The 16,569-nt window shown below is 36.5% G+C and overlaps 1 protein-coding gene across 5 annotated transcripts in view; it reads right to left on the bottom strand.

Annotated features, from left to right (window-relative positions):
* The window catches only part of krz (beta-arrestin protein kurtz), a 246,672-nt gene that overhangs the window by 157,199 nt on the left and 72,904 nt on the right, over positions 1-16,569 (bottom strand). For 4 of the 5 annotated variants that reach the window (XM_074136106.1, XM_074136117.1, XM_074136116.1 and 1 more), the window contains exon 1: positions 3,129-3,215. The exons of the other annotated variant lie outside the window; for it this stretch is intronic. In XM_074136106.1, coding sequence (XP_073992207.1) covers positions 3,129-3,200 — 72 coding nt within the window. In that variant the 5' untranslated portion in view covers positions 3,201-3,215. Of the gene's footprint in view, positions 1-3,128; positions 3,216-16,569 lie in introns of those variants that run through there. 5 annotated transcript variants of the gene reach the window in all.

Below are 16,569 nucleotides of genomic sequence, written 5' to 3'. Positions count from 1 at the left end.
CAAGTAACAATTCTATAAAAAAAAAAAAAACTTGACGCGTTGAAAGCTTTCAAAACTGAAGAGGATCCAAAACCTTCCAGTCAAAAATCCTTCCATGCACCCTCTTATATTAGCAACCAGACCATCTACACCGGACCTCGAAGAAGCAGGTCATTGTACCAATTATCCTGTCTGAGAACAGCCTGACGCTAAAACAACAACAGTTTTAAGGTCATGGAATCTAATCCCCCCCCCATCTCCTCCATCTATGGTAAGATGTACAGCAGTCTGCAGTACTATTAAGTGTAAAAGAAACATAAGAAAATTAATATCTTATGGGTTGTTACAATGCCGAACCTGAAAAGAACCGGGAACAATAATGACAAAAAAGCAAGGTGAGTCAAGTTTCCTCAGTATTCAAGTGAATTCAGGTCTACCAATTTTACAGCAAGACCCATCATTAAGATCTTTTAGCCAGGTGCCTGCCTTTTTTACATCTCACACTGCGATAGGAAATTGTTTTTAATCATAATAATTAAATGTTTTAGTAAAAATCCAAAAGTAATACTGGGGCATCTAAAGGGCCAACTGATTAGGCCTTCCTTAAGGAGGCTGATATTTATCCCATGTACTATGATGTAATTCGAGCATATTTAAGATACTAAGAGAATTTCATTTATTTATTTTTTTATGCACAAAGAAAGCCCATTCGTATAATTCATTAATAACAGCCCGTGATGACCTTAATACAGTTTAGATCCAGCTGGCCGCAAAGATAAGATAAAGATCGAGTTATAAATTGACATCTCATTGCTAGCAGTTTCTGGTCAAATAAAATGATAAGTTGTTACAGTTTTAGCTAGCGTGTTAACCAAGTTAAATGATGTCAGTATTTGCCTATAACATATGAATCTTTTAATGAATTGATGGTGAGTTAAAAAAAAAGATAATTTTAGAAAATGGGCGACTGATTGGGTAGAGTATAGATTTTAGGAAGGAGCGCTTATTTAAATCTCAATCTTTTAAGGGCAAGGTATCTTCAGATGGACCGAAGACCATGAGAACTATGCCATTATCGGAGACAGAAGGGCGCTCCTGGCTAAGGAATCTCCTCACCTCTCTTATCGGAAAGAATATAAAGAAATATCCAACCAGAAAGGTTGAGAAGTATTCAGAGGCTATGTTAACGCAAACAACAAACCTATCCGCTTTACTCCAAATAATCTTGTACTAGTTCTCTAATTACTCTTATTCGACTGTGGACTATATAAGTAAATTTTAAGTTATACCTCAAATCGCTCAAAACTAAAGAAAATTTTAAATAAACCATTTTAGATAAAACTGAAGAAGACATTTTCGCAAAAATCCTAGAAACGTAAAAAAAAGTCCACTGAGTAAAGTGTTTCTTTCCCGTTTATGAAATTTTCTAAAATCTCGAAATTTTAAAACTCCCTTTAATGATAAAGAGCATGCATCACCGTTCTGCCAGGAAGAGGAGGAAACAGCACTGCACGTGTTATGTTAGTGTGAGGGGCTTGTCTGGCTAAGGGTGTTACTTTTCGGGGAGGAAAAAAAACCAAGGTCTGTGAGAGCTTTACCCTGGAGCCGTTCTCCAGAATTAGGAGTCTGATTAAAAGGACAGGTCTGGAGGGTGAGCTTTAGAGTAGTGGGGGCCACAATAGATCCAAAGGGTTAGCAGTGGCGTAGGCCTTCAGGGCCACCCTAGCTGAATCTTAATCTTACTGAAGTGGTTTTTAAGAAGACATATCATATCCATCACTCTATCTCAAAAAACTGTACTCAAAAATATATTTGTAACTTGACGAACCACCCTTATTCTACAGCCATTCTACCAGAAGGTTTCAATAAACTAGTGCCTGAAAATAGCTATCAATTTTTCGAAACGTTAGCAAAAAATTACGAGTTTTGGAGGGTGGGGGCTGATTTCTCGCAAATATGTTTCACAATAACTCTTACTATTTGTGCTAAAAATCTTGGAATAAAGGAAAGAGAAAATAAATAATAATCTGATAAATAGCACTTCCGATCGAAGTTTTGACTTCCTCTGTGATTATTTCCGCCTAGACGATATTCACTTTTTACATACACACATGGAAGGGTAAGCATAGTTGCTGTGAACATTCAGGGAGCATGCTACTCCTGCAGTTAAAAGGAAAGCAATAAGGATCATTAATCAACGTTCCTGAATAATATCATTCAATTTATGTGTAATGGCTCCAGAAAGCGAGCAAGATCGATAATTGCCTTTTCAGCGATAATAACCATGAGTCATCATCATTAATTATCTCTGTAAATTAATAGATGTAGCACAATGAACAATAATAACAGCATTTAAAAATAATAAAATAAAAAAGGCTCGGGTGTAGAATCAAACTGAGGCGAAGTATTAGGCACAGAATTAACCTGGTACATCTATAAATAGCAAATTTGCTAATGGAAAATAAATACTTTCCTCACACGAAAAGCAAATGCAATAAGGGAACAGAATGTTGAACCATCCAACTGAACAAAGTCACGCTTCAGCGAGGACATAAATGATAAATAATTATATAATATATCCAATTATATATCCGACTACAACAACCTTTAACTTACACAAAATGGAAAGAGATGAAACATTCATCTAGAAGAGATAGCCGTCCTTCAATTAGGATCCATCATCTTAAATGTTCATGCAGTCTGAAGAAAATTTGCAGTAAGAGATAAACGTGTCATTGTTGCACATCAGATATTTGGCCAAATCCTCAAAACAAAACCTTGCAAAGAAATTTATAACTTTTAAAAAGAAGAAAAGAGAAATTATCAAGGCAAACTAGCGCCCCTAGTGTTCATCTAAATAAACAGGCGGTTTTTAAAGATATAAATTCAAGAATTTGGAATACAAAGAATACTAATTAATGGAAGTATTAATCAATAAAAAACAATTAGAAGAAGACAAAATATCCGCTATGAAGTATTTAGAAAGAAAACCATGTAATATTTAAGTAATACTGTAAGTAATTGATGTAATGAATCAAAGTAATTTTTTTCTTAACTATATATGCATTTAAACAATCAATTATAGCAAAATAAAGGATTCGTCTAGACTTACAAATTTAAATTACTGTTTAATACAAAATAAAAACTACCTTATTTACAGATTTATCTTTAAAGCTCGTCCTGCAAAGAACTCCAGCCCAGAACAGGCAGAAAGCACTCATTAACTTCTTGAACAAATTCAACAGTAAATCACAACATTAAATACAATAAAACTATTTTCGTACACTAAGAATAATCACTTATAAACCATTACTACTTGAAATAGTTTCACAATAAAACTGATTAGTTGTTCATAAAACAAAACAAAAAGGTCACAAAATACCGAGACACAATTGAAAAGGGAAAATATGGCCGCCGGTAAAAGCTATCTAAAAAGGAGTGAAAAAGCAGCATGGCCAACTTAACTTATAATAGATAATTAAATTTCCCAGTCAGTCACAGTATTAATGTGTAACAAGTCGGGCTAGAATAACCAATACAAAGTAAACCTTCCTTACTACTGAATACTCTTATACTTCTTAACCTTCTGGAATGTTCTTTCTTTTCAATTTCTTAAATGAAAGTAAAAAAAAAAACATACAAGGCAATCTTTAAAAAGTTATGCTGTTATTTTTTTACAACCCAAAACCTATTAAATTTTCATCACGACATTTGTGTAGTCCACACCGCGCAAGTGTTGCATCTACGGAATCATGACAGCCAATGGGGGCTACCTTCAATGTTCGGACTTGAATTTTTTTTTATAAAGTGATATTAGAAATGCTTTGGCATATATTCCTTAAATTTGAAGCACACAGAGAACTCTCTAGCAAAAAGCTGAAGATGGTACAGTGATGCACACTACAGGGTTGCAGAGAATGGGGTGCTACAGCCTTAGGGGTTGAGAGGACACCTCTGCTCTTTATCTAAGGAAGATACAATGCATATCGGAACATCGACGACATTTAAAAAATAAAAAGCAAAAAAAAGAAAAATTAAATTGTAATAAAGAAATATATTTTGTAAAAGGCAATACAACGATTACAGAATGCGACCTTCTAGTAAACAATGAATATACGATATAGCTTCAACCCTTTTCCTCAATACTGTCGCTAAATGTGGTAGAAAGAGTGTAAGAACAAAGAGTAGTTACTGGCCTTACTTCATCACTTTCTCATTGTCTGCCAGTCGTTCACTGGTAAGATTGATTTTCCACGATTGTCAGCCAACAGTATATATATATATACAGCAACGGGAAAACGAGCGGCGCTGCAATGCAGTGGGAGTATGGAGTAGACCACCCAGGGGGACATTGTCAGAAGAAAGAGGGTCTTCTCTGCTCCACAGTCTGTCTTTCCGCTAGACCTGGTACGTGCTCCAGGATGGTGTGTGTGTGTGAATGCAGTAAAGGGAGGAGAATCATGTGCAATGTTCTACTACTAATACGAGGGTCGTTTGAAAAGTCCGTGCAAAGTCAGAGAGATAGCACCACTGGCGCGTATCGAGGTTATGTTTAGTTAGTAGCATCTCTTGGAAGAACACACACCAAGTTTCAGCCAGATCGGTCTATTTCTTTGTGTTTGGCATTCGTTTGAATCGAGGAAGTCGAGTGATTTTCAAAAAATGGACGAAAAAGAATTTCGTGTGTTGATTAAACACTACTTTATGAAAGGCAAAACGCCTCAGGAGACTAAAGAGAAGCTTGATAAACATTATGGTGACTCTGCACCTTCGATTAGAACAGTTTATAAGTGGTTTCAAAATTTTCGGAGTGGCCATATGGGCACAAGTGACGCTGAACGTTCTGGACGCCCTGTTGAGGTTACTACTCCAGAAATCATTGATAAAATCCATGATATGGTGATGGATGACAGAAGAGTGAAGGTGCGTGAGATTGCTAGTGCTGTGGGCATCTCAAATGAACGGGTACATAATATTTTGCATCAACATTTGGACATGACAAAGCTATCCGCAAGATGGGTGCCGCGATTGCTCACGTTTGACCAAAAACGAAATCGTGTGAAGTGTTGCAAGGACGGTTTGCAGCTGTTCCAGAAGAATCCGCAGGACTTTAAGCGTCGTTTCGTCACTGTGGATGAAACATGGATACATCACTACACTCCTGAGACCAAAGAACAATCTAAACAATGGGTTACCAAGGGGGAATCTGCGCCAAAAAAGGCGAAGACCGTTCCTTCGGCCGGAAAAATTATGGCGACTGTCTTTTGGGATTCGCAAGGAATAATCCTCATCGACTATCTGGAAAAGGGTAAAACTATTACAGGTGCATATTATTCATCGTTATTGGACCGTTTGAAAACCGAGCTGCAAGAAAAACGCCCACGATTGGCCCACAAAAAAGTCCTTTTCCATCACGACAACGCACCAGCTCACACCTCAGCAGTTGTGGTCGCAAAATTAATGGAAATAGGGTTCCAACTCGTTTCACATCCCCCCTATTCTCCAGACTTGGCTCCCTCGGACTACTATTTGTTCCCCAATATGAAGAAATGGCTGACGGGAAAAAGATTTTATTCAAACGAGAAGGTGATTGCAGAAACGAATGGCTATTTTTGAGACTTGGACAAATCCTATTATTCGGAAGGGATCAACAAACTAGAGCAGCGTTGGACGAAGTGTATAAGCCTAAAAGGTTTACCCCAAAAAATTAAGTAGTTTTTATTTTTGCACGGACTTTTCAAACGACCCTCGTAGCAGCAGCATTGGACACGAGGATGAGAGAAAATAGGAGTTGTAAGACTTTCCTCAGCACCTTTCGTGCAGATTCACACGATTAGTTCCTTTTTAAAACAGAAAATCGGACGAGCCGAAACACAAAAATACCTTCTTTCTTCCTAAACTATGGTCACTAATATTACTTCGCCTAAAGGGAAGAATTTTTATTTAAAAAAAAAAGGGAACTGCAGCATCACTCTGGCAGAATAGTGATCATCCTCAGATAAGCCTGGAAGGAACACTCATAAGAAGACAAATTTCCTTCCAACTGCGAATATTTGAGCCATATCTAAGTAACACTAACATTACAATTTGTAAATCCTTAAAGAGTAGCCTACTCCAACTGCTTACACAAAATTGCTTTTTCCACAAAATTTTTTAAAGGAAAAGCTGTAAAATACAGTCGAGCCTCCTATAAAGGACACTCTCACTAGCGACCACCTCTATTTACGGACAGTTTTTGGATTTCCCCGTTTTTACCCCTATACACTTTCTATATAAAAGAACCTCCGTCTAACGGGTCACTCTACATAACGATCGCGGACATTGATTTTGGGGAACGGATTATATGTATATGTTTAATTGCCTTCTTCGTAAATAGACGCCGAATTTCTTTGGGGTGTCAACGTTCACGCGCTGACAGATGAGTTGTTTTATTTGAACGATTCCTCGCAAATCTTCCATCCTAAGTTTAACAATTTGCGGTCACGAAAACTATATATTCTTAATTGAAAAGCCTAAGTCTATTTGAAGAAAGTGAACAATCCTTTTCAACTAGAGGTTCAGACCACGTTTTGGCGAGGCCACCTTAATGTGTATTTCCAAAAACAACTTATCGATTAATTTTTTTCAGACTTGGACTTCACAAGCATACGGGACTCACTAAACCAAGATAGGTCCACCCTTAACCCTACACATTTAACCGTGTTGGCGACTTACTAGACCTACATAGGACCATCTTATACTCTCATTTTAAATAAGGTTTTCTAAACTTCCATTTTAGATATTTTAAGATTTCACTACTTCTAACCAAACTTCTACTTCTACTTTCACTACTTCTAACCAATTTCTAACCAAACTTCCAAGAAAGAAAATCAATACAAAACCAAACGGGATTCATTTGAAGCTGATCTAATGGCGACTTAAGCTTAAATGTCAGTTTGACTTGTAAATTTGTCTTAATTAATAGTTTGGTTTAGAGGGAAACTGTCACATCCCATCAACATTATTATTAAACTTATCTTTTTCTTCTTTCAGTGTTTTTTTCATTCAGAGAATCGGAGAAACTCAACACCATCGCAACACCTACAGGAAGTAAGAAAAGGAAATAAAAACAGCAAAAAGTCCAGGAAGAGGAAACTCCATGAACAGCATTAAATTATCAGACTTGCGGAAATGGAAAAGAAGAGGATATAGCGATGCTGTATAGTAACTTAATTAAAACCGAACATACACTTCCTGCCTGCAAAACTTTACTAAATAACTTTCCCACTAAACGTAATTACCACAGAATAAACATAATTATCTTACAATAAATAAATAAGGAAACCACAGAAAGAGAAGAAAATATGGTAGAAATTTACTGTCCGATAATTTATTGAGAAAACTAAATATTTAATTGTGATTGTCAAGAACGCGCTACGTTTTGATACCGATTTTTATATTGCAATAACCCCTCCTAACTCATAAGAGATGCCCCACGAGGTGCACCCAACTCTTCGACGTAGAATTGAATGTGTTTGGTTTTTTTTTTTTTTGTTGCAAGAGAATGCAACCGGAAATGCCATACACATAAGGAATAAAGACGACATGAAACTTGGGCACCGGATAAGTACAAGGTATTTCTCTTCTGATAAAACATATCAACAGAAAAAAATTAAAAGATGTTTTAAGTGCTATTTCAGACAGATTAATATCAAATTTGGCGCTGAAAGCACGAAATAGTCAGCGTGTATAAATTCTTGAATTTTACAGAATTTAAGTATCAATATAAGTTATCTTTGTTTGGTAGACCTTACATTAAGCTATTTAAAAAAATAAAATAAAAATTAACTGTTAAATGTTTTCTTATCATACTGTGGCTTGGTGCAAGAAGTGTCAATGTCAGATTTTGGTAAAAATGAGTAAAAAATCCGTTTTGATATATTAACCATCAGAATTTTGTCTTGTAAGGAGTGCCGGTCAATTTCAAAGTAGTAACTGAGTTACTAAAACTTACCAGTGCCAATGTCAAAATTTAGCATCAATATTTCCCTCCCTCCAGGTAAACCAAAGAGGATGTACACTCGTAATCCTTTTTTTGACATTGGCACTTCTTGCACCAAGCCACAGAATATACATACTAATTTGTATTTTATTTTTTTAATCGCTTAAAAAAATAATTTTTCACTTTGTCCATAAGTTTTTATAGTTTTATGTAATTTTTACTTTATTTATTTATACTAGAGGATCCTACTAACTGCTACCAGCTTTTAGTAGAAATAGAAATAGAAAAGAAATTTATTATTCTGGGACAATTGTCCCCTAAGAATAAATACAGGAACAAATAGAGGCCTTAACAGTTTGGCCTGTGATTATACAGAAATTAAATAAATAAATATTTACAAAAGTGAAAATATAATAAGTGAAAATGAAAGTAAAAATAAAATAATAAAACAGCAGAAATTAAGGAAATAAATTAAAACAATTAGAATTTCGGAGGAAGCTGAAAAGAAAGGAGATAACTGAATAGACGGGATTTAAAGATAGAAATGATAGGAGCATGGTGGACAGATGATGGCAAGAAGTTCCAGAGAGAGGTAGCACGTGTAAGAAAGGACTTGTCAAAGGATGAGGTACGGTGTGAGGGAATATAGAGATCAGATGAGCGAGATCTAGTGTTACGGGAATGGATGGAGGATTTAAACTTAAGGAGTTGAAAAATATAGGAAGGCCTTTGAGACTGGATGACTTGAAAAAGGAAAGAAGCCAAAAAATACTGTCGGCGATAGACAGGGGAAAAGCCACTTCAACTCATCGTAGCAGTGAGAAATGCGAGAGTGTCATGTCTGAAAATTAAACAATACGAGGTGTGTTCAAAAAGTAACGGGAATTTTTAAATTTCGCGGGTTTGGAGAGTCTGATTGTAAATTTTTTTTTTTATTATGTTGGTACACATGCCCCTGAAGTACGATAAAATTTTCAGTAATATTCGTTGTTTACTTCTTAAGTGGCAGCCGTTAAAGTTAGACGTGTTTTTCGAGCTTGGCGATTTTTGTTTGTTAAAAAAAATGGATCAAAGAATTTGTATTAAATTTTGCGTAAAAAATGAAATAAAGTGTGTGAAATGTTAATAAAGGCATATGGTGAGTCTGCTATGAGTAAAACAAGGATTTACGAGTGGTATAAGCGTTTCCAAGATGGCCGCGAAAACGTTGAAGATGACGAACGACCTGGACGTCCAAGCACATCAACAACCGATGAAAACGTGAAAAAAGTGAAAAAAATGGTTATGAACGATCGCCGAATCACAATCAGAGAAGTCGCTGATGATGTTGCCATATCAATTGGCTCATGCCATGAAATTTTTTCGGATGTTTTGGGTATGAAACGTGTGGCAGCAAAATTTGTTCCAAAATTGTTGAATTTCGAACAAAAACAGCGGAGAATGGAAGTTGCTCAAGAGTCACTCAATGAAGTCGACAACGATGCGGATCTACTGAAACGTGTTATAACAGGTGACGAAACATGGGTTTACGGATATGATGTCGAAACTAAGGCTCAATCGTCCCAGTGGAGGCATTCTGGATCGCCAAGACCGAAAAAGGCTCGACAAGTGCGGTCGAATGTGAAGGTTATGCTCACTGTGTTCTTCGATTTTAATGGCATAGTGCATCATGAATTCTTGCCACAAGGTCAAACAATCAATAAGGAGTACTACCTACAAGTTCAACGCCGTTTGCGTGAAGCAATCCGAAAAAAACGCCCGGATTTGTGGCAAAACAATTCATGGATTTTGCACCACGATAATGCACCTGCTCACACTTCATTGCTTGTTCGTGAATTTTTGGCCAAAAACAAAACTTTAACGATGCCCCAGCCTCCATATTCGCCAGACATGGCTCCATGTGACTTTTTTCTATTTCCCAACATAAAGAGAACATTAAAAGGCCGTCGTTTTACAAGCATAGATGACATTAAAAGCGAATCGCTGAAAGAGCTGAAAGCTATCACAAAGATCGAGTTTCAGAAGTGTTTCGAGGATTGGAAAAAGCGCTGGCACAAGTGTATTGTATGCGAAGGGGACTACTTTGAAGGCGACAATATTAATGTAGATGAATAAATAAATATTTTTTTCAAAAAACAAAAATTCCCGTTACTTTTTGAACACACCTCGTATATGTACAATAATAATTATAAATAAGTAATTTATTATTATTATTATTTAATACTGAAAAAAATATTTTAAAAAATCGGAATTGTGGAACACTGAAAACAGAAGTTATAAATCGCAGAGTACCTCGAAAAAATAAAACTTCTGAGCAACATAGTGGGGGCTATCATATATCTTCTGGCTAAAAACCAGGCCTAAGGAGGCTGTGGTTAGATCATAAATCAATGCCCTCAATAACAATAGATCTAACGTAATATTGTGAAATATCGAAAATAATAATTCATAACTATACAAAATTAAAATAAAGTGTCTCCTTTTTCAGCTGGTGCAAAAAGATTCAACAATTTAAAATTATAAAGAAATATCTTCTTATTTAAGGCCCCACTCAGATTAGTTAATACTTCTTCATTCTTTTTTTATTATTGAAGAACTTTTAATGGTTCTATTCTACAATGGATTCTAAAAAAAATAAACTAAGTATTCTGCAAGATCATTGGTCGTAACAGCATCAGTTGAATATAAATGTAGACCCATCCCTACAGTTTAATCCCCAAGTTGTTCACTCCTCTAGTGTTTAAATTTAATCTCTTAATCTATCTTAATGAATAAAAAATAATATTATTTGTGTCCTACATTAGAAAAATTCCCTACAGATTAACGTAACGAGACCAAACGATATAAACTGTTCATGAATGAAGTTTTTTCTTAGACTAATAAAACGCTTTAAGGTAAAACTTGAACAGCACGCAAATAATCCAGTACAGAATTACCAATATCAAGAGTTTCGAAAAGTATATCGTAGAAAACTAATAAAATAAACAGAAAAATATTAAGAGATAAAATCAAAAGGTAATTAAAATGTAATGGAAATCGCGGGCTACATGATAACAGGCGATGTCGGATAGGCACAGAGGGTGTGAACATACGAGTAAAATTTGAGTATGATCACAATGCGGGCTTGTAAAATGAGCGATAATCTCAGGAGGGAGCGATGTCGCCAGTTAGGGTGACATTGTGATGTAGATGGTACTAACTGCCTGAGATGGGAGGGTTCCTATGGTACCCTAAAAAGACCAGGAGTCATTTACCTCATAGACAAAATGCCTCCACCATAAGTGCAACCAACCAAAAAACGGACGCACAAATAGTCGTAATAGTAATTGAACTAACTTTGTTATGGTCTAATGAAACTAAAATTTGCTGTAAATTAAACTAAGAACATTTATAGATTAAACAATATAAAATGTTCATAAAGGTCCTCTCCTCTTTGCGTAGATTGCAATGAAGAGGAGGATTTCAACAAACATATAATAATGATGTTGTAGAAAGAAAACGAATGTTTGACGACTTACGAGTGGCAGCAGCATTGGACACGAGGATGAGAGAAAATAGGAGTTGTAAGACTTTCCTCAGCACCTTTCGTGCAGATTCACACGATTAGTTCCTTTTTAAAACAGAAAATCGGACGAGCCGAAACACAAAAATACCTTCTTTCTTCCTAAACTATGGTCACTAATATTACTTCGCCTAAAGGGAAGAATTTTTATTTAAAAAAAAGGGAACAGCAGCATCACTCTGTCAGAATAGTGATCATCCTCTGATAAGCCTGGAAGGAACACTCATAAGAAGGCAAATTTCCTTCCAACTGCGAATATTTGAGCCATATCTAAGCATATAGTATACAGGTATTTAGATGCACCATTTCGCTACGAAGACATAATATTCTCCACCAACATCTATGTGCTTAAATCTGTAGCAGAGCTAGCAAAGAAATATAAATGTATTTAAAAGTTGTAGCCGATTAGAATGAATGAAAGAAAATTATTACAGAAGGATTGCGGTGATTTTAATTTCGGTTAAGCTATAAGGATGGCAGAAATATAGAGTACTGATACAAATGTATTTAGTAGAGGGATGAATGTGTGAAGCGAATATATTTATAAGTAAGAATGGAGAGTGAGTGATAAGCACCTAGACGATGCTGGCTGTATACCAGGAAAATGCATAATTACATAGTGCTCCAATTAGGAGAATGAATAACATAGATCAGAGAAAAATTTCTGGATTTACGAATACTATATCAAAGGATAGAGATAGCCACATCCACATAAGTAAGAGGTGAAAGTGGTTGGGCCAAAAAAGATTATGGAGAGAAGCGTCACCGTAATTTTTCCGGAAGAGAGATGAGAAGTAAATGGACTGACAAAATATATTTAGGAAAACACGATCTCTTAATGCTACAAAGTAAACATTAAAAATTGACTGTAATAAATTATTCAGCAATTAATTTAGCTTATTTACTCTGTTAGTTTATAGGACATCTACAAGAAAGAAGAAAAGGGAAGGAGCCAGAGTGTAGGGCTGATCTAAGGTAAGCCTAGAAAAACGGGCCACAGTGTGAGACAGTAGGTAGCGATACATTTAGGCTTTCTGAGGTTATAAGAAAAATTATCAATTGCAGAGTAGTAATTTTCTCAGATATCCAGGCAGCTGTATTACAAATAAAGTCCCAGGAAGTTAATTTAGGTTAGTGTGAGATTGCCTGGATGGGTGTTGGCACACATCGGGTTTCCGGGCATCCAGAATGAGACTAATCTGGCTAGGAAGTATAACAGGACCTGTGCCAATTAAACAATAGCAAAATACTAGCGTTATTTACTAGCTAGTACAAAAAATGAAGACGCTCAAGTAGCGGGGGAAACTTCGCATTCGTGTTTTGGGGAGCTCAAAACAAGTGATGAAAACTCAAGTTTCGAAACGTAACAAAATGGCTCGTACTTCCTCTATCAGGGGGAATTAATATAGTAAAGTTCAAGTCTCTTAGTCTGAGGAAACTTGAAGAATATAAGTGAACTACCACTGGCTGCAGATTTTGTTAGCGTGTAGATCCTGTTGGTCTTTAATGGCACAAAAAAAAACGTTGTTTGTATGAATGTAAGATGGTCAATTATTCGCAAACTGCAGATGAAGTACCATACAAAAAAATGGCTACAAATCTAGACTGGCCAAACTGATATTTCTTCTTTAAGAAAAACTTAGTACCAACAAGGAATAATAGTGACGACTAAGTGAACGAAAAAAAGAGCTAATCCAGGGTATAATAATTCCAGTAACCTTAGCTAAAGTCTTACAGACAGAGCAAAACAATTCATTTGTGATGCTGAAATTATAACACAGATTACAGGAAAAGTAATTTCTGAGACATCCAGGCATCTGTACTGGCTTTGAAGTCCTATAACACCGCACTGTAAAACTCATATGAAGTTAATTTAATTAATAATCTCAAGATATTTTAAACATTACGCTTACTTTACGAAAATCTGCGAGTCCAACTGAACGGTGTAAACGATTCCTCCAGCTGACGTAGTACGATACTTAGGGCTGTACATTGACAAGAGACTGACGTGGAATCCCGCATACTCAACTGAAACGACAAGACGTGAACAGACGCTACAAGCTACTTAGTAGACTACTTGGCCGCAGATCGAAACTCGACTTGAATCACAAACTGACTATTAACAAGACCCTGTTAAGACCCATATGGACATACAGAGCAGAAGTGTTGGTCTCAACCAAACCCTCTAACTCCAAACGCCTATAGATACTACAATCTAAAATCTTACAGAAAATCCTGAATGCTCCATATTACATTTCTAACCTTACCATACACACTGACTTCCACATCTTTTTTGTCACTGACTAATAAAGTCTCGCTACTGCAACTTTCACAGCCTCCTTGCTCTCCATCCTAATTTTCTTGTACAACAACTATCCTCACCTCACCTTCCAGACAATCCTCCTCGTCGCTTGAAGCGGAGGTGGCCTAGGGACCTACTGATGTGAGTGCAATCCACAGAGAAAGAGTTCCATCAATGGGTGGTGACTCTTACATGTCTTTCATGTGAAAATTTAACCAGTTTCATCAAATTTACTTGATGCAACATTTGTTGTAGGTGTGTAAATATGACAAATAAAGTGAAAAAAAAGAAAAAAGAAATTTTATGAGCAAATAATTAGACAAAATTCAACTATTTTTGTCTAGCGTAGCTTAACATCCAACTAGGAATATTCTAATGAGCATTGGATTGGTATACGTATTGTCTGGGTACTAGGGGCATTCAGAAATAAAAGCGTAATGTGATGACATCCTGTCCAGTAAAAGTAAAGTATTTAAGGCATAGAAAAATGTCACAGAATTGCAGCCATCGAAGCGTGCTCAAACCATTAGCCATGGTGGGCTACAGACCGCAGGTCACACCGAAAAAGATATATAGTTTAACTTAAAGTTTGGTGGTAAAAAAAATTATATGAATAAATTTAATGTAAAAGGCTAATTGTAACTAGGGTTGCCAACTGCCCTTTTTTGGAAAGAACAGTCCTTTTTTAACCCCTGGTTGTCCATGTCCTTTCTTAAATTAAGAAAGGACGCGTTTTGTCTTTTTTACATATATTGTTCACACAAATCTAATTTATTTTATTGTATATTTGGTTTAAGTTCTGATTTCTGAACTTCTTCATTTGGCTTGTTGTTTTAATGTTCTATCTGAACTGAATAGGTCAACAGGTTATTGATGTAACGATGAACTTTTCATGAATAAGTATGTAAGATATTAATGTACCCAGGCCAGTTTACAGACGACGGAGAGGGGACTTTTTACCGCGGCCCGGAGCCGGAGTCTCTGCATGTACACCTAAAAACAAAAGGAAAACGAATGCTATATATTCCCGGGCCCCAAAATCCTGTCGATGGCCCTGAATGTACCTAATTTTTTTTAAGGTGTCCTTTTTTGGAACTTTATAGAGTTGGTTTTTTGGTTTATAGAGTTGTAACTGAATAATAACAATAATAATAAAAAGTAGGTAACTTTGGTAATTATTCTTTAATAAGTACTAAGAAATAATTCAAGCCTATAGTGGAATGAGGCACTCCTAAACCGCCTGCCAGTTTTCTAGAGATTGATCGAGAAATCAGTTTCTGCAGCTTCCAATCTAAATCAACTGGACCAAATGACCATGGACGGGCTCAACCTTGGCCCAACTTTCAAGGTTCATATTTCCATCCCTCAACATTTTTAAAACAATACTGTACAGCAATAATTTAATGGACAAAGCATTGGTCCCTCCCAATTTCTAGAGCTACAGCTATTTCTGTCGACTTTTTTTTTTGGATCGACTTAAAAAAATGATCAAATCTATGTTAATAAATGCGAAAAACAACGACTTTACAACAACCCTCAAACTTTATTTCAATGTTGAATTACTTTAATTTCAGGTTGATTCAATTCATTCTTATTTTCACTTTGCAATAGAGCAAAGAATTGATTCATGTGTAAGCAAAGTATAACTACGAGGGTCGTTTGAAAAGTCAGTGCAAAGTCAGAGAGATAGCACCACTGGCGCGTATCGAGGTTATGTTTAGTTAGTAGCATCTCTTGGAAGAAAACACACCAAGTTTCAGCCAGATCGGTCTATTTCTTTGTGTTTGGCATTCGTTTGAATCGAGGAAGTCGAGTGATTTTCAAAAAATGGACGAAAAAGAATTTCGTGTGTTGATTAAACACTACTTTATGAAAGGCAAAACGCCTCAGGAGACTAAAGAGAAGCTTGATAAACATTATAGTGACTCTGCACCTTCGATTAGAACAGTTTATAAGTGGTTTCAAAATTTTCGGAGTGGCCATATGGGCACAAGTGACGCTGAACGTTCTGGACGCCCTGTTGAGGTTACTACTCCAGAAATCATTTATAAAATCCATGATATGGTGATGGATGACAGAAGAGTGAAGGTGCGAGAGATTGCTAGTGCTGTGGGCATCTCGAATGAACGGGTACATAATATTTTGCATCAACATTTGGACATGACAAAGCTATCCGCATGATGGGTGCCGCGATTGCTCACGCTTGACCAAAAACGAAATCGTGTGAAGTGATGCAAGGACGGTTTGCAGCTGTTCCAGAAGAATCCGCATGACTTTAAGCGTCGTTTCGTCACTGTGGATGAAACATGGATACATCACTACACTCCTGAGACCAAAGAACAATCTAAACAATGGGTTACCAAGGGGGAATCTGCGCCAAAAAAGGCGAAGACCGTTCCTTCGGCCGGAAAGATTATGGCGACTGTCTTTTGGGATTCGCAAGGAATAATCCTCATCGACTATCTGGAAAAGTGTAAAACTATTACAGGTGCATATTATTCATGGTTATTGGACCGTTTGAAAACCGAGCTGCAAGAAAAACGCCCACGATTGGCCCACAAAAAAAGTCCTTTTCCATCACGACACACGCACCAGCTCACACCTCAGCAGTTGTGGTCGCAAAATTAATGGTAATAGGGTTCCAACTCGTTTCACATCCCCCCTATTCTCCAGACTTGGCTCCCTCGGACTACTATTTGTTCCCCAATATGATGAAATGGCTGGCGGGAAAAAGATTTTATTCAA

The sequence above is a fragment of the Rhodnius prolixus genome, unplaced genomic scaffold (assembly GCF_049639745.1).
Source record: "Rhodnius prolixus isolate KJV_2025 unplaced genomic scaffold, Rpr scaffold_5, whole genome shotgun sequence".
Classification (NCBI taxonomy): Eukaryota; Metazoa; Arthropoda; class Insecta; order Hemiptera; family Reduviidae; genus Rhodnius; species Rhodnius prolixus.
This window is presented reverse-complemented; position numbering and strand designations above follow the sequence as displayed.